The sequence below is a fragment of the Anguilla rostrata genome, chromosome 10 (genome assembly GCF_018555375.3).
Source record: "Anguilla rostrata isolate EN2019 chromosome 10, ASM1855537v3, whole genome shotgun sequence".
NCBI lineage: Eukaryota > Metazoa > Chordata > Actinopteri > Anguilliformes > Anguillidae > Anguilla > Anguilla rostrata.
The window spans coordinates 35,162,495-35,188,055 of record NC_057942.1 but is presented as its reverse complement, the minus strand read 5'-3'; the positions used below and the strand labels follow the sequence as shown (position 1 = coordinate 35,188,055).

General features: G+C 38.1%; 1 protein-coding gene and 1 long non-coding RNA gene across 5 annotated transcripts in view; both read left to right on the top strand.

Moving 5' to 3' along the window:
* The window catches only part of npr3 (natriuretic peptide receptor 3), a 28,419-nt gene extending 19,446 nt beyond the window's left edge, over positions 1 to 8,973 (top strand). For 2 of the 4 annotated variants that reach the window (XM_064296711.1, XM_064296709.1), the window contains exons 4-8: positions 554 to 689; positions 1,873 to 1,967; positions 2,327 to 2,447; positions 2,800 to 2,887; positions 4,722 to 8,973. In XM_064296711.1, the coding sequence (XP_064152781.1) occupies positions 554 to 689; positions 1,873 to 1,967; positions 2,327 to 2,447; positions 2,800 to 2,887; positions 4,722 to 4,833 (552 nt within the window). In that variant the 3' untranslated portion in view covers positions 4,834 to 8,973. The remainder of the gene's footprint in view (positions 1 to 553; positions 690 to 1,872; positions 1,968 to 2,326; positions 2,448 to 2,799; positions 2,888 to 4,721) is intronic. The other 2 variants (XM_064296712.1, XM_064296710.1) reach the window with 1 other exon arrangement.
* Positions 8,974 to 19,179: 10,206 nt separating this feature from the next.
* On the top strand, positions 19,180 to 22,289 carry LOC135264520 (uncharacterized). Its single transcript, XR_010332715.1, has 2 exons — positions 19,180 to 20,348; positions 21,566 to 22,289. It is a non-coding gene; the product is annotated as an uncharacterized LOC135264520 (long non-coding RNA).
* The last annotated feature ends 3,272 nt before the right edge of the window (positions 22,290 to 25,561 follow it).

Below are 25,561 nucleotides of genomic sequence, written 5' to 3'. Positions count from 1 at the left end.
CTCATATAGAAAATGCATGCGCACATAACAACACATGTCAGTACCCAAGTTTTTTCCATCATAATATCATACTTGCAGCAATATTATCAGATTGATGTCCATGAATGACTGTATATAGTGGCTAGTCTCGTTATAATTTATAGTTTAGCCTCTGTTTATGGTTTAGCTGTGTTTCGAATGTAGCGTAATTCAGTTTTTGGCTAGCTAGTTAAAAAATGAATGCAACTCAAAAAAATTGAATGTAACTCAGTGAAAGGAAGTATCTACAGTTCCAATCTAAAAACTAAAATTGATTATTTCAAGTTCACCACAAGTGTTGATGATGTGGAGGAAGTAACATAAAAGTGGTCAAATGGCAATCCAAAATGGATTTTATGATATCATGTAGTCATAAATTACTTCTTTATTACTCTGCCACTTTCATTGGAAATTACAATTATATTATGTTCACATATTTCTTATTTATACTATTTTTAATTAAAAATGTTTGTGATTAAGTTTAAATGCAATGTGTGCTCTCATATTTACACGCTTGGCGAATACCTTTTTTCAGGTAAACATGTTTATGGAGGGCTTCCATGACGCATTGTTGCTGTACGCGCTGGCCCTTCACGAAGTGGTGAAAAACGGCTTCAGCAAGAAGGACGGGGTACAAATAACTCAGAGCATGCGGAACAGAACCTTTGAAGGTACGCTCCTCGTGTCACAAAAACTCAGCACACCCTGGAATAATTTTGGCCGTAGACGAGCACTGTTGTCAAGCGTATGACGGATGCGATTACTGTGTTCTACTTACTCTGCGTGTCAGATCATATTAGTCTCCAGTGAAGATGAGGATAATTTTACACTTCATCAAAGGCTCTTGGAAGGGGATCTAAAGCTGACAAATTTGGCTTAGCGTGAGCATCTATCTTTTCCTGTCTGGCGCACATCTGGTCATTGCGCTTGATTAATTGGACCAATACTGTCAGTTCAGTCCAGACCTTGGAACGCTTAGGACCTTTTATCATGGCTGAAAAGTAAATTAATGGCATCTTTACTGCCATGCCCTGTAGAAGGCCTTGGATTGGGTACAGCCATTCATAACATCCGTCTCTGTATTTAGACGGAAGAGTATTAGATTTTGCTTGCGGTTTCCCATTGAGTGCAATTTAAAGCATGATGGCTTTTGGATTCCTTTGCAAATTAATTAAAAGTGATTAGAATTTGAATCATTGAATTCACTGAAAGCCAGAAATTTTTGTTTAAAATTAGTTTGACAAATGGATTTGTGTTGCCTAAAAAATGCATTTGCATGCTTAATGTGCTATTTTCTGTTTTCTTCCGCTATACCTTAATAGCAATTTGTTTGGATTAAGAAATGAAAGCCAGGGCAGACTTGAACAATGTGGATCAAATAAGAACAAAAGAACTGCTGATTTGCACATTCCAGAATTCATGACCTGAACGTGTCTATGGAATCGAACACCAGATAAAATAGGAAGGACAAGGCATCCCAGAGCACCATTCATTACGCTACAGTTAGGAAATGTATGGGCTCTGCTGAAGCAAGTTAACAGGCCGAACTAAATGGCTCTAATGCCTGCACACAACGTGAAATAACAATGTTTTGTTCGGCAGGATCGTCAAAAACAGGGTCATATTTTCTTGTTAAAAGAAATAATATTTTAAAAATGTCAAGAATTTGGGAACGCAGACTCGGAGATGAAATTACAATTTCTGGAGGCAGTGCCAACATAAACGCCGGGAGACGGATGAGATTTCCTCTTGTATTGGCTGTACGGAATGCGTCGACTCTTGTTCTTGTTTTCCTTGGAATGTAGAAGTCTTGTAGCTAATTAATTTTCGCATTCCTTGCATTCCGTTGCGCAGGGATTGCGGGCCAGGTGTCCATAGATGAAAACGGGGACAGGAACGGGGATTTCTCTGTAATGGCCATGACGGACACGCAGTCAGGCACCTATGAGGTAAGAGCGTGCAAAATCAAGATATGTGAAAGGATTAGAAGGTTACATGCTTTTATAGGGGAGAGCATTTCACTGTCAGTTTTGTACTGTGTCCTGTGTTGTCATTATATTTGCCATTTCCATTAACTTTTTGATATAGAGAGTGGAAAAATGACTTAGATGAATTACTGAAATCTAACGATGCATCAAGCGCTCAATAATTTAACAGCATGTCTGTTTATTTTCAAAATAAATTTTGCATAGAAAATGGTAAAATGTCAAAACTGAATGGTGCTAACAAACCTTTGGCAGCTGCTGTCATTATTTGCACCGAAGGCGATGATGATGTCTTCATGATCATCCTTCCTTTGTGTTTTCAGGCTGTTTTCAATTACTTTGGTGTCAACCAGAGTTTCCAGGAAATTCCCGGGTTCAACACGGACCGCTTCACCCTGCGAGAGAGACCACGGCCTCCAAGTCCAGAGCAGCCGGACCAATCATGTAAACTATACTGTTCTTTGCCTTATCTACATTCCAAAATTAGTCACTAAGAGGAACATTCCAAAGATTACCATACTTCAGTAAGGGCTATTCCCTGGGACTTATTTTCAGTTAAGTTACATTTATACAACTGGATATATACAGTACTGAAGCAATGTAGGTTAAGTACCTTGCTCAAAGGCACAACGGCAGTGACCTACCCAGGAATCAAACCTGCAACCTTTAGGTTACAAGACCAGTTCCTTACCCATTATGCTACACTGCCGCCCTTTACATAGCCTCTGTGCAGTAGCGTGTTATTCTCCCAGCTAGGTGTCATTGTCCTTACTAACAGCCTCCCTTCCCTCCCAAGCAGGTGGACTAGGGGTATCTGCAGTCACTGGGATCATCGTTGGAGCTCTTCTGGGAACTGCACTGTTAATGGCATTCTACTTTTTCAGGTGGGTTGTAGATTAGATTAAATAAGATTTTTTTAAACAGTGCTAAAGGTAATATGTTATTTACTTCATTTCCAGTTGGGGGCAGTCTTCCCTTTGATGAAAAGTACTTAAATTTCAGTCAATTACAGGGACACTGTACATTTGGATGTTGGTGGTTTTCAGGTGAGATGTTATGGATAGCAGTATGACCAATAAGGTGAACCCTTATTGTGTAAGTATAGGTGTAAAGCACAACTTCATTTACGATCTAAAAGCACAACTTAATTTATGAGCTGGCTATCTGGCTTGTAGCTAAACTGGTTAGGGTAACTGGATGGTTAAGAGCCACTTGTCCACCTGTGATGAGTGCATGAGTAATGAATAGCTGCCATATACCTGATGCTGGTGGCTAAGTGCTCTCTGTAGTGCCATGACATCCTTGTTCTCTGTGCTTAGAATGTGTTTTTCCATCGTTGTATTTTTATATAACCAAACTCACTTCAAAGGGCACATGAAAAATGGAGTGAAAATGTTATCTTATGGTTACCAAGGGAACCATTTTAAAAATATAGCAAGCATTGAATAATGATTTGCTTATCTGGTGGGAGCATGGTAATTTCTGAAAGGGAACAGATTATCATCTTTAATGGACAATAGGCCACCATTGTTACAGAGAGCAGTTTTCTTCAACAGTAAGAAGAGCAGGCCATGCAGGCTCCTTTGTAAGCATATCAATATAAAAGTTATTCTGTAGCCAAAATTGCTCTAAAGTCTTCATATTAAATATTTTTACCACAAGGTGTTCTTTGCCTTTGTCCCTGTTTCAGTGTAGAAGCAACTGCATTATTCATATATTAATAAATGCTAGATAGTTATTTGATCAGTAATCATTTGTAAGGCATTTGGATTCTGAAAACTTGTCTGGGTCATAGACATGGAATTGTGAACATATAGGCCTATGGCACGCCACCCAAGACTGAATCACTTGCATTGAGGAACAAGAACCTTCTTTGCCTATCTTTAATATTTATTTACTGGTTGCTTAATAGTTACTGCTAAATGGGGTAAGGGTGATTGAGAAAGCAGTGTGTGGAGTCATGTGTGCTTTAAATAGCACAATATTCAGAAACTCAGCCCTTATCAAAACTTTGGAATTCACTAAATTCAATGTAAAATGTTTTGCAACGCCATATTTGCACAGGGCTTATCTTCCTGACATCCCTGGTGTATTTTGGCTAAAGTAACCTCCTACACTAGGATTAAGCCTATACTCAGTTTGGCATTTCTTGGGGAAAAGGATAGTACTGATATTCCATATATGTCTCAGTACTCCATATATGACTTGGTACTCTATATATGACACCGGACTCCATATATGGCTCTGTGCTCCATATATGGCTCTGTGCTCCATATATGACTCTATGCTCCATATATGGCTCTGTAGCAGCAAAGCAACCTATGAACCTATGGATAACAAAGCCGAAAGGAAACCATTGCTATTTCTTTGTTGATAAGATATTGTTCTTAATGTTTGAGGAAACCCGTTTTTTACAATAAAGTTGCTTTAAAAACGTTTGGCAGAACATTTACCAGGTGGTCTGTATACTGATAACTGCTACCAGCACAGGAAACAGTTCCAGGTATCCAAATTAATTTTATACTAATCAGCACAAGTCAATAACTCAGGTAAACTAGTTCTTTTGTGAATAGGGCCTTGAGTAAGAAACACTTGTTAATGCATTACTCAAAGTTAAGAAGCCCGTACTTGTGGTATTTTGTATCTGGGAAGAGAACACGAGAGAGGTAATCGGCACCCCTGCCCAGTTGACGGACTCGTTCCGTTCTTGTCTTGCAGAAAGAACTACAGAATAACCATCGAGCGACGGACTCAGCGGGAGGAGTGCGACATCGGGAAGCACCGCCAGTTGCGGGAGGACTCCATTAGGTCGAACTTCTCGGCGGCGTAGAGAGAGAGAGAGAGAGAGAGAGAGCGAGCGAGCGCGCTGGAGGACCGTCAACGTTCCCGTTCCAGGGAAGTGTGTCGCGGAACGTGACCAAAGACTCTGCAAGGCTGTCAAAGGACTCCTTTTTATTTAAAGACATGCTGTAGTGTTGTTGTTTTTTTTTTTTTTTAAATATCCATTTTTTGACTTTCATAAACTCAGGAAAGTTGTATCAATCACGCGGTGCCACTGCCACGGCATTTCATCTCTGTAGAAAAAACAGACCTACACAGGATGTATTTCAAAATTGTAGAATTTTTTTTTTCTATTTTTTGTTTTGCAGAAGGCCAGTATTGAGGCTACAGGAAGCAATGGCTTCTTAATTATGCATAAAATTATGTCTGGAAAAGCCTCACTATTCCAGTGAATAGGAAATTTGAAATTCATTGTAAATTCATAATAGAACGCTCATTGGATTTGTGGGAATAAATACACTATGCGTTAGCCTGAAACCGTTTTTCTTTCTTCCAGATATTTCGCACATCTATTAATGCCAAGGAATGTGACTTGAGATAAATAGATGATAATAATGGAATATATCCAAGGACTGATGATAATGGATGATAAGGGATGATAATGTGCACACCAAGGACTGTTACCGACAGTAAATACGAAGGACGAGGCTGAGATAGCCTCTTTATCTTCTGTTGGCGTGTAGTATATCTATACACTCTCACACAAATGGCTTATTTATTGTGTATATAGTTGTAGTGCTTCATGCAGTAATACAACATGGCCATGATCTTCAAAATTATGTAGGGTTTTTAAATTACTATCTTGAAGCCTTCTCTAGATGCCTTTTGCTGAACACAAGCTAAAGGAAATTGAAATTTTGCAGCACATTCTGAAGTCTTTTTAACGGCACCAAATCTAAATAACATGCCCTTAGAAAGGGGAAGAGAATGTTGTAAAGAGGCACATAACAGATCTGGATAAATGACGATTTCAGATTTCAGAAACCTTCAGATGTGTCTTTGAAACGTACGATTTTTAATTTTGAAAGAAATAAAAATGAAAACATACTTGGTAACTCAGTCCTACATGTTCCCAAAAAGCTTTTCCTTCTCCCCTTTTCCGAATATATTTAAGTGTATGTAGATAAGCTACCTTTGCTTTATGTTAGGAAGCCAAAAGACAAGTAAAAACATGAAATTCTTCTTCAGTATCAAATGATATAAAAAATTGAATGGCCCAGCAACAGTGCTATTTACATTATGTTGAGTAAAAATATAATTATTTTATGCATAAATCATATACAGTTGTAAATGTCAATCTCCCTTTTTGTCCAGGCAATGTAAAATTACAGTACATCTGTTTTCAGGTGTTTTCAGGTAATATTCTAGTGAAAAGATTTGAGAAGAAACGACATATTATTCTGTAATTTTGTACATAATTGAGATTGCTTCATATATTTACCACCTTTAAATGGTATTTTGAAAGAATTCAGTAGTAAGCTGTACATTTGTGAGAAATAAACAAATACACAACATTCTGCTCAGTTTCTAGTGAGCTAAATAACTCAGTTTCACTGCAAAAGCTGTTCTGTTAATCTATCCGTTATGGATACTAATAACCTCTCTGTTTAACATTTTGCATCCACGTGTAATATGCTACATGTTTAGGGCCTTATGTTTTCAACATTGTGTCGATACATTTTCTACATAGATATATATATATATATATATATATATATATATACAGTGGGTGCAGAACATATAAAGTGAATTTCTTAGCAAATATTAAAAAGTGAAAATGCAATCTCTAACATCTGAGACATGTAAATTATTGACAAATGCGTGTGCATTCTGATGAATATAAAAAAATTATCTGATCAAGAGTGCGGAGTTTTCAATAAAAGACATCAATTAGGTAAAATTCTCTGTGTTAATTTAAACAAGAAAGATACTTTCTATCAAACACATTTGTTACCCAAAAGCTTGAGTGTATTTCAACACAGAAGTCTGTGTTCTGTTTCGATCACAAGGTTCTCCTGTGTATATTGTTAGTTTTCCCACTTTTTTAATGCCAGAACATACGAATGCCAAAAAATGCACCTTGTTCAAGGAAAGCTGAAAAACGCTGAACTGGAATTTACGTCTGAAGTTTTCAGGATTGCAACAGATAAGGCAAACATTGTAATATTAGATACCTTGATGACTGATGGAACGTATCACCAAATTCTAGCTACAGGAAACAAAACAAAGAACTCATTTTAATAAGAAATATGTATCAACTGATGGTAATGTAAGGTAATGTAATCATAACAGGAATATTGTACTCTTGGACAGTTTCCACGTGTACCATCAAATCATTTCCATTAAATATTTTTTACTGAGGGAACCTATTTGTTAAGTGCCAGAATAAGTCTAGGCTCATTTCGTTCAGACGTTTAATTTTTGGCTGATACATTTTATGCTTTAGAGGCGTTTTTATGGGAAAAATGTACTGTCAGTTGGAAAAAAATAATATGAAAAATCCATACTCACCTGCCAAAAAATGACCTGGCAAGATTGAAGTCAGAGCAAACACAGAGAGGCAGTCATGGCATGCCTTACATAAGGTAAATACATTTACAGAAAGCTAGCCATTTTTCTCTGGGATGGCATTTTAGAATTGAAAATGTGCCCAGAGCCTAGGGGTCCAAATGATATAATGGGGATTAAAATTCAAACAACATTATCTAAATCATTTACTCTGAGACCAGCTACTTAAAGAAAATAGGCAGTTTGGTGGGGCAAAAAATCTGGGCTTGATTCCACAGAGCTTTTTAATTACTTGATTCAAAACAGTTAAGTAAGGTAACCTTTTAGATGCATGCTTAATCCACTTCAGCTGAGCAATGTAGCAAAGTGCTTGGAACAGAGTGTTTCTCCATAGTCATTGCTCTGCTTTTCTTGTCCAGGAAACACAATCCTACTTTCAAATTAAAATGGCATCCAAGATAAGATTTTAAACAATGCTCATTTTCATTTTACCCGGTGTGCTGTTATTCATGAGGGATTTATTTTGTTTCAGTCATTTTATGAGGCTTGTCACTTACGACTTCAACTATGTCACAAGCACGATATCGTATGCATGTTTATAAGGAGACCCAGTGTCAGAGTGAAATGCTGTGTGTGTCTTAAAGCGCTGCGTTTATGCAGGGTTTGAACTCTGTTAAATGCACAGTTATCTGTAGGCATGCTCGGCTAGCGCCAGCCCACTTCCCATTCTGTGACCGTCTGGAGCCGTTCCATGTTCTGGAAAGAGGACTCCATCCAATCCCCCCAGAGATTTCCTCCTGTTTATTGCATTCATCCAGTACTGTAAATTAAGGGAATGAAATTGTTTGGATAGGGCATGCGTTTGAAGCGACAATGGAGCTTTGAATATGTTTGAATATGTTATTTTTATTCTTCATACATACATAAAGGCAGAATTATACGGATATTTCACCAGCTAATGCGATTGATAACACAGATAAGCTTTGAAAAGTAGTCTTTGAAATGGATGAGGTTCATATGTATGTCATATGTCATTGTTTCTTGTGGAATCTGTTGGATCGAGATCCATTATATCATAATATAGGTTAATTACTCACACATGTTGTAACATCTTGAATGTATAACATGCACAATTTATTTTCACAGACATCTCTAAAAATGTGAAACTACATGTATGTGCAAAACAGTTAAGTCTGTATGATATGTACACATGGAAATTTGAAGATTTCATAAGCTGGGGATCAGGGTTTTAAATATATGCTGGTCTTGGAAATGTAGTGATTATTGTTGGGGCAGGGGGATTTAGATGAAATTTCAATACTGCACAAGCTAATAGGTAAAATGTACTGATGTAAGTAGAAGTATCTGCATATAATGTGATGTTATTTATTGATACCTTATTTTGTAGAAATATAATACTGCTTACTGTAGATTTAACCTCTTGCTTCTCTTGTGTAAAATACTGTGTTCTATTTCAAGAAGGCGAGTTATTTCAAAACATGTCTTTTCCAAGCATCTGTTACTTCATGATTATGTGTACATGGCTTTGTAAACATTTCCTGGCAACATGTAAGTTATTTAGATTATCAAGATATATTGACCAATAAAAATTTTAAATGTACTTCGTCCGTGTCAATTCTGACTTATCTTTTAATGCCATCAAAAAAAAAAAAAAAACCTTGCAATTGGTCACTGTTCAAGTGACCAACTGAATTTGGCATGCCTGATTCTACTAATTAGCTGCTCAATGAGATCTCTAGCTGTTCAATGAGGTGTGTTTTGTTAGGGTTGGAGTGAAAACCTGCAGGATGGTAGAACTTCATGTGCATGATTGGGCTGCCCTGGATTAACTAATGGTCCTGTGTGAAGATCATGTTTTCCTGATTTTCCATCTCTCCCCTCAAGTCTCGCTACACTTTGATTGGGCAAAGTGTTCTCACCTGTGTGCAATCACCAAAAAATGGTTAAAAGAAGTTAGCAGGGGGTACTGTGGGTTTTCCCCCCCCCCTCACTCTGTTGTTGTGTGCTGGCTCTACTTTTCAGCTTCATTTGTAGGTTTAAAAAAATAAAATAAAAATAAAAATAAAGGGGGGGGGGGGGGAAACAAAAGAAATTGGTTTTATTTGGTTGATGAAATGTGGTTGGGCAGCATCTTTTTTGCATTTCTTTTAAATTGTCTGACATCTTACAGAAGCGTGGCCTCACTTTTATTTTTGTACTTTAAAGATCTGTGCGACCAGGTCCTAGAGTAAGATTAATATTTTTAAAAATAATAATGGTAATTTCAAGTGATCCTAGTGTAGATATGCATTCAAATTCCTCATGGACTTATAAGTTGCTGTGAGCTTATGAGTCACTTATGAGGCTACAGGCTCACAGTGTGTACATTGGCCTTTCTGCCAATACCAACAGAGTGCATCAATGGGATTGTCCACACCAATTTCAGAAGAACAGCTTCTTACAGAAGTCCTTTCAGACTTTTCCCCCCTTAATATAAGAACTATATGGCTTCCTCTGAAACAAAGAATGACCTAAAATGGCTGATTATAAGAAATGGTCACCGTGCATACGTATGTCTGGACATGCAGTAGGAGCAAAAGGGTGTCCACCATGTCACACCATTGCAAGGGCTATTATCTGTTTTAAAGTTTTAATGGAGTGATTACTAGGGGCAAAGTGAAAGTGGAGTAAACTGAAGTCTTAAGTGGATTTGCTGATAATTTCTGTGGCTAACAAGTTCTGAGTCTCACTGTTTGGGTACTGTTGGGGAATACTAGGTTTTTGGCCACAATGTCATGGTACTTGCTGGAGTTCAAGATTCCATTCATTGCTGACATTACAAGCAAAACCAATGAACTATGTGAGGCTGAGATATGCAGGTTAGAGCCATACAGACAATGTCAACACATCTTTCCAACCAAACCATAGTGCTAGATTTTTGTTTTTTAATCACATTGCAATGAACAACAAAATGTACTAAGCCATAGCAGCTACAGGTATAATTTATGACTTATTTTTAGATTTAAAAAATAGCTGATATGTATACATTTTTTATAAATATTTTTCTATCACTAGGCTTTGTACTAAAGCTCTGCTGTGGGGTCAGATATAGAGCTAATGAGACAGAACGAATGCAATGTCTACTGCTTCTACAAAAGACCCCAGTCTCAGAACTCAATTGCCTATTTTCCAGTTTAAGTGGCGGACTCAACACTTCAATCTGTCAGTTCTACAGGAACAGGACTTTGCTTGTTCCACTATGCCAAGTGTCCCTTGAGAGAGAATGCCTCCCTCTGGTTTCTTACCGCTAACAAAACCCCGAGACCGTGATTGCCCCCTCCAGCTCGACCCCATCCCCATAGGTTTGAATGCCAAAGTATTAAAAAACATGCAAAATTATATTACATGAAACAAAATTATTTTAAAAAATTAAAAAGGACATGCTGGAGATGATGATGCTGTACATGGTGAAAACTGTCACAAATGTGTCTATTACACACTAATCTCTCTCTGTGCTCTCATAAATTAAGGTGGAGGTAGAGGTGGAGGTACATTTTGTTCTTTAAGGCATAAGTTTCCTGATTATACCCTGAAAGTACAATAATATACAATAATTTGGGTACCAATAATACAAGCAAAAAAGCTACAAATGAATCATGAATTGCTGACTAAGGGTACAATTTTATGTCCCTATAGGGTACCATCTCAGTGACAAGCGTTTGTACCTTTCTAGGCACTTTCTCGTACCTCATTAGTGCACAGAAGGGCTCCACGAGTAGTAAATCCAGACCCATGCTAGCACCAAGTGGCTAGCAGCCCCACATTATGATGTACAATCGGCTGGAGCATCGCCTCCGAATAGGAGGGTCAGGATGGCAGTGACAGTGCCTCGTCACTCACCAGCAACCCCATGCGCTAACACTCTTGATTCGTCTCCGCGCAAGCACACGGAATTCAGACCCTTTTTGTGGCACTTAGAGAAGGCAAAGTCATTTCATTGAGTGCATGTGCAATTTAATGAAAGGCTGATTCCATAAATACAAAATCTTCTTTGTGGCACATTCCAGTAAAACATTATAATATTTCTTCAAATCTTTGAATTGAAGTTGAAATACATGCACACACACACGCACATGCACACGCATGCACACATGCACACACATAGATTGAAATGTTTTCTTAAATTTCCCATCTGGGGATATTCTCCATTTTCTTGTTATGTGGGAACTTTTTCAGCTGACTGCTGCCATCTGGGGTTAAGAGCTCTATATTTCTTTACAGTTGTTTTCCTGTTGTGGCCCAAATGCCCGGGCAATTTTGGCTTTAAAGACTCCACTTCTCAAAATTAATTCTGCCAACTGTTTCTTGGAATCAAGTAAAGCTAGTTGGCTAAGAAATTAAGAACGTACAAGGCATCGTTTGGCTTTCCTTTTTGATGGTCAGCTTGAATAAACCAAAGCGTGTCAAAAATGTATTTATTTAACCCAATGTAACCAGGAGTTCCCAAGAGATTAAGATTCTTTCTCATGGTAGACCCAGCCAAGATGCCAGTCATAAAATACAGTAAAGCTCTGGAAAAAAATAATTAAAAAACTGATGAATTTTACAGTCCTTTTTCCTGTGATCATTTCAGAATTGGATTTGATGTGGATCAAAAGAGCTATTTTTCTGTCTGGTAAACATTTAATTTTCCTGGTAGTTACTGCCCTGCAGAAAAGGTCTTAAGCTTTACTGAGGATTTCCTCCTTCAGTTCAGTAATATACTGTTTCATTATCCATGCACAGTGCATGTGTTAACACCATGTAAAACTGATTAAAGAGAGTTCAAGACATATTCATCATGCAGCAGGCAGCAGCCTATGGATAAAAACATAAATTACAACCTCTTATATTAAACTGAATGTGTACCCTTGAGCAAATACATTTATTTCATTGAAACAAATGGAAATCCAGCTGTGCACAATTTAAAAGAATGTGTGTGGTGAGACCTGTGGAAATTCGCCTTCTTATTCTAATTGGGTCTAGGGGCATCTGCTGCCCAAATGGTTAAACTGAAAAATTCCTATTGTATATTCATATAGCCTGTGTGCTCTCAGAGCTCAGAGTCTTTCAGAGAAAATCCAGGCAAAACAAACACACGCCATTTGGATAGTCTTCTGCCACATTTGCAAAGCGGGAAAACCTTGGCAACAATGTCAAACCTCACAAAGCAAAAACAAAAAAAAGTGCTCAAACCTGCTTTGAGCTTTACGCTCTGCGCCTGTCTCCTGAACAGAGAAAGAATGAAGCGCACAAGAGAATGAGACAATGCGAAGCAGGTGCCTCTGGGAGATAAGAGGCTGAAAGTTTGTCACATAAACCCACGGAGACAGGCTTCCTCGGTGGGTCAAATGCCGGGGCGAAGCCCTGGAAACAGGAGTCTGATATCCAGAACAGGTGGAGAGAGAACTCTGATCAGTGAGTCTTTTCTCCCTTTTGTCCGGGAGCCAGTTTCCCCTCAAAAAGAATATCTGTGTGGTTGAAAGTAACCAGGCAGGAACTCCAGCTAATCTGTTTGTCCTTTACCACAAATGCCTTTCTCGAGTGCTGTCTTTGTAAAAGTAAGTTAGATACATTTTTTATCCTCTAGATGCCTTTTATCTAGCAATGCTATCTAAAAATGTGGCCTAATATTTTTGTAAATATTTAATCTATCTTGTGTTTATGTTTTTGTTATCTGAATACTTCCTGCGCATCTCCCAAGACACCCACTAAATCAAAATCTCACTTCACTGAAGCTTACAGTGGTATTCCCTGGTAAATACATAAAGTGAAAGTTTTATTTCAAAATGTTGAACATTTTTTTTGATTATTCATTTTGTACAGTACTGCTGTGAGGGCTCAAGTGCTCTTTTCCTGTATCTTACAAATAAAAGGTCATATAGCAATTTAACTATTAACGATTTAAATTTTGACCAGCCCCCGAGGTGTGTATCATGAAATTTAATTGAAAATCTTCGGTGGCAAAATTAAAAATGAGGTACTGCCTTGGGCAGCATGGTGGTGTGCCGAGTAGCACTATCGCCTCACAAGGAGACGGCAACGAGTTTGAATCTTGGCTAAAGGTCTTTCTGTGCATTCTTCCTGCAGCCACGTGGGTTTACTCCAAATTCCATCCTCAGTCCAAAGACATGCAGGTTAGGTTAACTGGAGAGTCTAAATCGTCTGCAGGGTATGAATGTGTGAATGAGTGAGTGAATGGTGTGTTGACCCTGAAATAGATTAGTGATCTGTTCAGGGTGTTTTCTTGCACTTCACCCAATGTATACTGGGATAGGCGACATGCCCATTATTAAAGTTGTGCTCTTATATAGATTACGTACATTTCACTCATTACAGGTGTGAAAGAATAAATACCTGAGGGAAAAGACTCCTGGTTATGTGCCATGACCCAAACACAGACAGGCTAAACATTGCATTGCCATTTAGCAGGTCCTCTTAGCCAGAGAGACACCACTTCTACATTGTTTACATAGTATCCATGTATATAGCTGAAGCAATGCAGGTTAAGTACCTTGCTCAGGGGCAGAATGGTAGTGTCCTAGTCCTAGCAAGCCCAGTTGCCTAATCTTTACGCAACACTGGTGCCCAGTATGGATTATTTACTTGCTTAAAGTTATTTTTTGAAATTAGAAGGTAATTCACATGTGATTCGATTCATGGACCCGGGCAATAATCAAAGCTGGAATCTGTCTGAAATTTCCATAGCATAAGCTCTCTGCCATAGCTAGTAGTCTGTCAGACATCTGTGGTCTTAAGCATAAATATTCTGTAAAGTGATTCTAGAATTGCCATAGCCAGGCTTTATCCCTTAGGCCCCATTCCTATTTCAGATGTATACGCTTATGCCAAGCATTGACTCTGGTGTCTCTCTATCCTTTATAGAGAAACCATTACCGACACCAGTTATTTCTGCAATCTTCATGTATGGAATATACTATACATGCCTAGTTGTTTGTATGTACCACTGCAACCCAGCAGCCAGGGAACTTAACATTTCTTTTTTAGTATTGCTGTTTTTGTTATTGTTGCTGCTGCTTATTTGCTGCATATTTGTTAAGTTTTTAATGTGAAATGTGCTTTAAATAAATGATGACTTGACTTTTATGTATTTTTTTTTTTTTGCAAGATTTATCAAATCGGACCAATATAGATTTTGTTTATTTATTTGGAAAAACCCAGGAGACAAGTGCTTCTGAGAAAGGCGACAGTCCTTTATTACTCACAACTCCTGACTCACTAGTGACCCCGTCTAAAGGGATTGCAGAAAGTTTGCTAATTCAGTTTTTTTTTTGCCTTATCTCTTTTGCTTGGGTTGACTCAAGCAGTTACTTGCACCAACAACAATGATTCATATAGAGACCTAAACATGTACAGTCCATACAAAAATTTGGCGAGGCATAAGGGAGAGCAAAGAAAACGGACACATAAAAAGCTATTGAGCTGGAAGGAAAATGTGTCCAATATGAGGATCCTAGCGTGATACTTTGAGCCACTAGAAACATGTGACATACCTTCTACATCAATGGGAGACTTATTTAAAATAAATCAGTCAAGTCCCATTAAAGTTAGCATGGCCTGTAATGCCATCTCCGCTGTCCTCACGCAACTTTTTCCCTTCTGCATAATCACCCAGCCTGGTGTGATTCCGACCAGGTTAGGAATGCAGACCAGCCCACAGACTCACACCGAAATTATTTCTGCTCAGTGTTTCACGTGTAGTAACAGAATATGACAACTGGAAGTTATCTGAATTGAATTTTTGCATGCGAACCCTGGTCTTTGTACTTGCTTTGGCTAGCAGAGATTCAGCCGTTTCAGGCCATGCATAAATCTGACAGCTCTGTCTTTTCTTACCACTAGTAAAAACATTCAACATTCCTATCATGCAGGCTGTTAGCCACCATAGCTAACAAAACCACAAAAAAGTGCTTACAGCCATATCACTTTGGCTGCTTGCTCATAAGAAATACTGTCCTTTGTAAAAAGTAAATTCAGCCAGACCTGTAGAGAGCCTGTGTAAAGAACTTAATAGTGTGATACTATTTCAAATATTATTGTGACAGATAACTTAACTGACCCAGACAGAAAATGTACGTGCCACTGCAGTGATATGTTCATGAGAGGATACTATCATCTTATCTACTGGTGACCACAGTACATGATATGGCATACAGTACAACTTTTCAAACATATTTAGTATTTGATAAAATATAACAGTATTTGATAAAATGTTAAATTGTAAAATATATAAGGAAAAGAGCACGCCAGTTCAAAATGGCATCATTCCATATGATTTAACTGTTTAATGTTAAGGAATCTTAACTATGAATGTCACTTAAAGCCTCCTGCTCCAAAAATTCAATACATCTAAGGACCAGTTGAGAAGACTTTCAAAAGCCCACAAAATCGCACTTGTTACAATGTCGCCCTTTTATTTCACATCTGGAAATGGAAAGCCAAAGTGGAAAAATTCCTTGAATGCTTTGTAATCAAAGGACTACATACTATGGGGCTGAACCTGTTGGCTGAGTGCAAACTCCAAACAGCGATGTTGAAGGAAAAAAAACAAAAACGCTGACCGAGGGGTGACCTCCAGTATTTAAAATCTTGGCCATAAAAGCCACAGATGGATAAGGATTCAACTGTCATCGTACTGGACATCTGTAGCAAAGTTTTTCCCTTTTTCCTTGCTTTACATTCTGTATTCGTGAATCACTTCTCATATAAATTTTACAAAACAAACATGTTATATGTTTGTAATGTATATGTAAAAAAAAAAGTTGTGTAAGTCGCTCTGGATAAGAGTGTCTGCTAAATGTTACATTAGATTAGATTAGGGTCTGCCAAGGAAATGAACATTAAAAAGATGAGCCATTATGTTCTTAACCAGTAGGCTTCAATTCAAATAACAAAGTAAATACACTTTATTACACAAAGCATACAATATTTTTTTTAAAAATTGTAAAACATTCAACTGAATTTGAACTGTCAAATGAAGGCAATCAGTCCGTGTGACATTTGGCGAGGTCATTTTGTATCTTCATTTTGAGTCAGATTACCTGCACGGGAACAATGGGTTTTGTTTGGCACATTTATTAAAATATTTAAGTGTAGCATAGCTTATGCACTGAGGTAAATAACAAAAATGTAATTTCCAAAACCTTCTAAGGCGCTTTGACTTCTAGTCAAGGTACAGTGCCTTAATAATAATGCTATGCAAGAAACAATGCATACCAACCAACCCCAATACCATAGAATTTCCTGTTATGCAGATTGCATACTTTTCAGAGCAGCTGGGAAGAGGCAACAATACATTTCATTGTCCATTTATTATTATATTTTCAGTTTGACCTCCCTCCACCACATGTATGAATTCCAGAAGCTTTCCAAAGTTTTTGTTTTATTAAAATGCAGACGCCACTCAACTGCTGGCCAAGACAGGCAATTTCACATTTGACAGCGGGGGTTGACAACCCAGGAGATTTAAAATATCCTTTACAAGCAGCAAGGGTAAAACTTTGCTTGCATTTCTCTTTTCAATAATAAACATTCTAGATGTATTTTGTCTCTAATTTATAATTCTTGTTATAGGCACTCATCTCTTATTCAAGCAGTGTAGCATTTGAGTGTCTCTTTCTGCAGAGCCGAATCCAGGTTTAAACAATCTTTCAACGTGAAATGGGTCTACATTTTGCATCCATCTCTGTTTTGTAATCTGTATGCTCGGATTTGCAATTGGTATGCTCGGTTTTTAAAAGTCTGTGCTCTCTGTTTTGCAGTGTGTAAACTCAGTTTTGTAATCAGTGCTTTCGGTTTGCCAAATCCATTTTTCAATAGGAGCTAACCAGCATTCAATTAAATTGCTAAACAGCTAACATAGTTTGTATGTAGCCAGTTGAAGTTAGGTCTAATCAGGAAACCATGGTTGCTCATAACTTAAAGAATTCAGCAGAATGACACACCATTAAAACATTATTAGAATTTAAAAAAAAACCATTACAAAAATCCTGCTCTTCAAAGGGTTAAAAAAATTTAATGATGCCCTTCACCAGTGTGGGAATGTACCTTGTACCAATTTCTTCACACCAGTCAGTGCCAAGGGCCTTCCCTCACACCACTGGCTTGAATTGAAGCTTCAACCCTGCAGAACATTGGACTAAAAACCACAATCTTCCCTTAAATCCAACCACACTGCCGTGTGCCAAAAAAGCTGACAAGCTTCATTCAGGCTCACTCCAGACAGAGCTAAATTACAGGTTGAATTGAGTTGTGTCCCAAATGTTAAATGATATCATCTGATGGTTTAACAAAGGGCATTATCCTTGCAAAACCTGAAGGGACAAAGGAACCGATTCAGGGCTGTTCAAAGGCCTTCTAGTTTCAGCAGAAAATTTGGTGGATGTCGGAAAATTTGTGGCTAGGTGGGATTCCCAAATCTCCTTCTAGACACACAGTATCTGCTGCCTTGGTTTGCAGCCAAAACCAAAATTGTTGCCATTCCTTCCAACATTTTTATCTGTGGTTTACTGCACTTTGGAACTTCTCAGCAAAGTTGGTGCTATATTTTATATACACATACTGTATTGAATTAAATACAATATATAACTTTAATCCATTGCTGTATATGTACCCAACAAGTCATATAGGCATTCATTATATATTACAAGGCAGATAGTTGCTCAATATAGTATAGAGATAAATATATTATTTCTGGCTATGGATGTCTCATGTGGCATAGCCCGTAGAGCACTTTCCGTACGCTCATTGCGAGCCGTGACGTCGGCGGTTCGAGTCCGACTGCCGACCTTTGTCGCATGTCTCCCCCTCTCTCACCTCCTAGTTCTTCCTGTCTCTCTACACTGATCTGTCAAAATAAAGCTGGAAAAAAAAATCTGGACAACTAGACTATATTATGCAGCCCAAATCTAAAAGATATGTTCAATAGATTAGATCATAATTAATAAATAACTGAACACCTGTTGAAAATTAATGGCGAAGCAAGTAAAGTTTCTTGTATACACACTAAAGCTGTGAACCTAATAGTGTGACTTTTATTAATAATTTTAAGCCTCTTAAAAGATTTGGGTTGATTTATAAACAAATCTGTCAACTATTCCTGTAATTTGTTGGTCAGCCTGGGAATAGATTCCAAAATAGAATTGATTTAAAATTCAGTTCCAATCCCAGTGAAGGCTTCCAGTTTGATTCAGTTCAGTTAGACTCAACCCCCGAAGGATGATTAAAAATAAATTATTGATTCATTCAGGGTTGTGACGGGCAGGGAAGCAAAATAAAAATTCAATTCTACAGCAAGTTTAGCAGCAGTGTGACATAAACATGCGATGGTGGCTCGTGATGGCTGCCAATGAAATCAAAATATGGGGTCTAATATCTAAGCCCTGACCTTTAATATATGTTTCACACAAATATGCCGAAGATGCATTATAAGATGTGTACCAAAAATTGATCATTTCCAAGCTGATAAAAATATATTCACAGTGCATCAATGTTTAATTGTAATTAGGAGCACAACATTGAGAGTTGTATGGATCTTTATGCCTGTCCATGCATGGACTGCATGGTACCAAGCTCTTGAATGGAAAAATAGTGGTATTTTTAGTTTCACATAATCATTCATCAATTTTGAGATTTTTTATCTGAATTTTGAATGAACTTAACTGGATAATCATAGGCCTCATGAAAATGACTTGACCATTAGCGAAATAATGAATTAAATAATTTGTGTTGGTTTACAATGGAAACATGCAAAGTTAGCATGAAGGGAGACTGGTGCATTGCGTCAATGTTATGACATTCCACTTCTGATGGTACTTAGCAAAATCAAAAAATGGAATCTACAGTACATACTGACCAGCGTGCATATTAACCAGGACTGAGAAAACTTCCTGAGATAATGGAAGTGTTGAAAGGACCAGAGGAAAAAGTCATCATTAATATCTGAATCTGCGCACATCCGTAGAGTACATTGTTTAAATGAGTTCTGGGGGGTTCATGTGATGCTGTTGCTCTTGAGTTAATTGTGATGTTAAATGAATGCTAATCTCCTTCTCGCAACAATTACAGCAGCTACGTCAGAAGCTGTCAAAGCAAAAGTTGAAACCTGTTTTGCACAGGAAGTAGAAGAAAAAAACATGCAATTAACTTTTCTGCAGTTTCAGGCATATAGGCTGGTTAAACCACCAGAGGAGGCTCATGCTTATTTGTCTGCATATCCCTGGATCAATACTCAAGTTGGATTAAAGGCTAACAGGCTAAACTCACCAGCTGCGATTTTATCATATTTCACTTATATCAGTAGAGGCACGGGCTATTTATCTTTATATTTAAATATGAACAGGCAGCAGTTTAGCCAAAAATCCCTGATGAAGATGCCACAAAACACCCTTTGCTATGCCCAGTGTATTTGTGCTTGAAGGATAACAAACTACTAGGAAGCTGATTATCACCTAGTGACTCAGTCGCCCATAAATTACAGGTACAGTACAGAATGTTGGCGAACAAGGGTCTATCTAAGATAAATAGGAGTGATACAAGGTGCTTTTTCCTACTGTTAGGTAGCCTGCAACTACCATCGACTATATTGCCAACCATCCATCCATCCATTATCCAACCCACTTATCCTGGTCAGGGTCCTACAATATCTGGTGCCTATCCCAGCATGCATTGGACGAGAGGCAGGGATACACCCTGGACAGTTTGCCAGTCCATCGCAGGGCACACACACTCATGCACTCTTATCTAGGGGCAATTTAGACTCTCCAATTAACCTAACCTGCATGTCTTTGGACTGTGACAGGAAACCAAAGTGCCCAGAAGAAACTCAGGCAAACATGGGGAGAACATACAAGCTCCACACAGAAAGGCCTGGCCAGGATTCTAACCCAGGACCTTCTTTCCCACTGCACCACTGTGCCACCCTACCAATCAATCAACGTAGAATTTTTTTTTTAAGTTCACACGGTGGAGATGATATTGTGTAACAGAAACACAGATAATAGAAGGCAGGGGTTCCTGGTCGTTACCAACTGTACTCATTGTAATGTACAAAATCTTTTTTTATTATTATAGGTCTGGTTGTTGAATACTAGACAACTGAAAACTTAAAAGTAAATTCAGCATTGTTCTGTAGTAACTGCTTGATATTATGTGTCAGGGAGCAAGTGCAAGTCTGTGCTTATATCACTGTCAAACGAGTTAATGTGCAGAGACACTGTTGTTTCCTCGCTTTGATAACTATTAATTTGGAAAGCATTTTCTTTCAAAATCTACAAACAGCTCCCAGAGTAATTGTTTCACTTGAGTCATAAATCGGTCTCGAGAATTGACTAGTGAAGTGTGCCGTAGGCGTGCTGCTTCAGTGAGAGCTGATGCTGTGAGAGGTATTTCTGCAAGGCATTTCAAGAATCTCCATACAGCTGTTATCTTTTTACATAGCAGCTGGCCTTTTTAAACTGCCATTGTTTCCTGGATTTGGGGCTGAGGCAATGATTAAATTGATTCTGCTCTCCATTTGTTTCTCCAATCCAAAACCAATCTGGCAAATGGCACCATGAACAGGACAGGACATGAACAAGAAGAGCTCCCACCGTCAAAGGCGTTAAATGTTTTTGGGCGCCCTTAAAAGTCAAGACAAGGAAGCTCGTGCAATTGTGTCCAAAGAAGATAATAAAAAACAAAATTAAAAATGTGGCTGTGTCCAAAGATCCTGAGGTCGTTAAGCGTTTATGTAATAGGATTTCACATGGAGGTACAACCCTTCACCACTTAACAGAGTAATCAGGAAGAACATTGAGTGACTGCAGCACATTTTACGCAAGTGCAAGGATTGTACTGTAAATATTGTCATTCAGTCGGGATGTTTGGAGTGATGCCTACATTAAAATTCACAAGAAAAGATAAACTCGGGGGGCAGATTGGGATCAATGTTATAACAAACATCGTGGTGGCTCAAAATCAGCCTCAGTCTCAACAACGTCTTACTTTGTCGTGATTCTCCGTTCCGTGTTCCAGTCTTTTCAGCCCAACGCAACCTGTGTGGCCTTGATATTGCTCCGCAACAGACGTCAGAGATCGCTTATCAGTTATGATTCTCCCGTTTTAAATTTCCTTGTTCGAGATGCGCTGACCTTTTTTTTTTTTTTTTGCGCCAGCAATTGCAGGCTTCCTTCCTACTCGCTTCAAGAAGGCTTCCTCCCTCATCAGCACTGAACCCCCTCGGTGACCCCCGACATTAATGAGCTTTACCCTGGGCCATCCCATTATGTCCCTGAGCTTCTCATCAAAGAAATCCTGCCTCCTAACAGATCATTTCAGTCAATTATTTGCAAAAAAAAAAAAAAAGGAAAGTTAATTGCCTTTTCAGTCATCTTGTTCTGTTTAAGGAGCAGGGATTAACCCGTAATCTATGATTAAAGTTTGTCCCCAGGATTCTCTTAGAAGAATTCATTCGTAATCTATGGTAGTATAAAAGTCAAGTGGAACCGCTCTTTTGTGTGTTTTCCAAAACACATCCAAGGTATACTTCAACTTGGAACGCCCTCAATGCTATCCTCAGTCCCCTACGTAACTTCATAAGAAGTAAACTCTAATCTGTGGTAGCCAGGGTACTTCATTGCTTGCCATGCTGTCTGTCCAGTCAGCTGTAATATTTATTGGGGATGTATATTACAAAAGATGAATATGAAATTATTATATATTTTATCACTTTTTTATTATTTTATTCTGTATTCTTTTATTTATATTACTTTACACTACATTTACATTGTCTTATTTATAGTGTTGTATTTCATTTTATTTCTTTGGAACTGTTTTGATTTTTGTGCTGAATTTATATGTCAGTATGAAAGGTGCTATATAAATACAATTTTTTGTTGATGTTGTTGAATGTTTTTGTGTTGAGTATTAACATCAGCCTCCACTTCTGAAAAGGCACACCAAAAAAAAAAAATCAATAAATAAATAGTCACATAAACCACATTACCATTACCAAGATTCTTGTACCGGCCTCATTTTTTGTATGTGTTAATGAAAAATTAGCATTTTCCTGTAGTGTCCAACACATCATTTTTTATTTAATTCTTTTAAATGTTTTATTCTGTTTAATTTTTTTTAATTTAATCCTGAAATTATATTGGAGCAGGACATAGCAGCCACCCCTGGGACTGGTACTTTGGTCAAATGCTTGGCTGAGGGGTAAGCTAATGGCTAAATAAACAGGTATCTCAACATTAAAACCAGCAGACTAACCACTAAAGCTCTTTAAAGCACCTTTTGTATCCAGTAAATTGCACCATGATTCAGTGAAATATGAACATTTTATTTAAAAAAGACTTTAACATATAGTAAATATACTGCCTACCCCATACTCTCAAAGCATGTTTCTTTGTGAAATCGGTTGAATTCCTTACTTGTGTGCTTTAACAAAGTAGCCGGCTTGGTTTACATAATGAAGTTTATTTCTGGCAAAGTACACATAAGCAAACAAGATTTCACCAATATTAAAACCGTTGCAATCATTCCATTCAGAAGTATAAGAAGATATATGGTTACAGACGTAACAGACTTAACCAAACGGGCGCACATTTTTCAAAAAAACATTTATTCAGTGTCGATTTACGGCTCTGAGCAGCAGGTTCTGCATTGGTTTATTGCAAGATTTCTCTTACACAAACACATTAAAAAAACGACAGTGTTGTGATTATGTTCTATATAACCAGGTACTTTATACAGTATTTGGTCGACTACACATTTCCTTGGTGAAGATTTATTCCACTAAATACAAAAAAAGTTGGGGTGGTTGGGGGGGGTGAGAGGGGGGTGTTCTCGGTACATTACTAAAGGAAACAGTTGTACTGAAATTTGGCCGGCGGCCAAAATAGCGTGAAAGGTTTTGGAGTGCCGTCAAACCGCAGAGGTTCTCAGCTGAGTTTCCTCTGCCCTCGTCGCCCAGGTTCTCCCGGCGCAGGACGGCGTAACCGGATAGGCTTTGAGAAATACGGGCCACAGGAGGCGTGTTTGTAGTTTTAAGAATTAGCCTTCTGGGGCCTGAGGCTACGCCACAGGGAGGGAAGCGTTGCCGTCGGACCCGAAAGATCGTGACTCCGAGTCGTTTTTGGGAGGTATGATGCTTACGTCGAAGGCGTTGATAACACGCATTATTAAAAATCTGCAACCCCCCCCCCCCCCCCCGACACAGTTCAATGAGATGACATCAATGTAGATGCAGAAATTAGTTAATGCATTTTCTGCACAATCCCAAAACAATGAGAACGGCGTGCAATAGCTAAACGCATCCATATAATGAAAAGAAAGTACTATTATCTGTTTTTTTAGCAATTTTTACCTGCCTTCTACCACCATAATCCAGACTGCCTCTTCTTATTAGAGGGACAATACACCAGGTTTCTGGTGCAGGATGGAAAGTTAACTTGGATTTCTATTAGAGGTTGTGTCTGACCCAGAATGTCTACAGTTCATTTTGGATCTGGTAGACATCATGATATCAATGCTGAGGGGTAAAAAGTTTGAGTCAGATTTGTTTCTTCTTTGAAAATGCCTGTCCAACAGAAACCTATACAAATTTAATCTCACATGAAAATATTACTCAAGGTTTACTATTACAGATGATGTTCATAACCTTCCTAATATGCAAAACAATTGATTACTTGTGATGTTTCAGGTTTCAGATGTACTTACATTCACATTTTTGGTACTGTGTGTCAAATTATGTTGTGGGATAAGACCAGTGTATGTACAATTGTACCATAGTTCTGACAAGTGTACCACAAAAATACATAATTTAGGTTGGGTGGCCAGACCTCCTTCTTTGAAAGCCACATTAACCAGCAGTGTTTATGTTTATGTGAAAAACATCATAGAAAATCCAGGCATTCTAGATGTATGTCGTGTTCTTCAACCGAAGCAAAGCATCTGTATTGATCATCTCAATCATTTATTTTCTCTCCCTGCCTATTATCGTCAGTTTCTTACAGTCAAATACGCAGACTGATGAACTAATACATGTTCATATGCAAGGATGATCAAATTAGTAAAATCATAATGACTGACCAATCTTTACTGTTGAACCCTCTTATTCAGAAGCCTGTGTTATTGCATCTGATAAATGAAAAATTGGGAGCTTCTGACTTCTGACTCTCTATTAAGTCAAAGTTACCCTTTGTCATTTCTACTCAGAAATAACTGTACTCATGTAACCTTTTTAAAGTGTGTTCCAATACTAGATAATAAAAAGGCTACACAGGGTACAATGGATATAAAAGTAAGTAAGAGGAACAATGCTTTGGGAATATTCCACCTTCTAAATTATGTGTCTGGGATAAGGTAGAATGATTAAACTAAACTGCAGGGTCTTATTAAAAAGAAAAACACCCTAACTGCTGAGCATTGTCAGGAGTCTGGAGATTTACAAAGATTTTCTGAATCCACTTATTGAATTATTTATTTGTGCATTACTATCGCCAATGGTAAAACAATAAGCATTATAAAGAATGCACAGTTAAATATATACTTTGTACAAAGGGGTTCCAAGTGTATTATGAAATAATGTTGATTAATGGTTCAACCAGCTAAAATTAGTTCTGTATGAAATCATCCATTCAGTAGTGTGAAAATCTGTGCTATTCATACAGCACCAAATCGTGACACCATTTTGTTTTCATTCGTCTCGACACCAAATAGGAACTGTTTATTTTCTCAAGAAGAGGATGTCTGACATGGAAATGAAAACACTGGAATTGTGTTCATCCCAAAATGATTTGATTTTTGCACGAACGGGAAAGGCATGCTATTCGTGAGTGCGCGCTCGACCATGGCTGTTTTTGAACTTTGAAAATGTTCCCTTTAAAAATAAGATCTTAATTCCAGCGTCTCCGGCTAGCCATGCCATCAGACATCTCATGGGCGCAGCAACTCCAATGTCAAACTCGATTTTTCTCAGATCTTTTCGGGGCGAACGTGTTCATTGAAGAGGGGCTCCTCCTTTTCTCCAAAATACTTCACAGAACAGCCCGAGGGGAACAGACCTTCACTTTAACATCTCAGGCAAAATAACGTGTGACTTTAAAACTGTGTTATGGGACGTAAATCCACAAAGGCACTCAGGCAGTAAGAATGCGTCTGATCCGCCC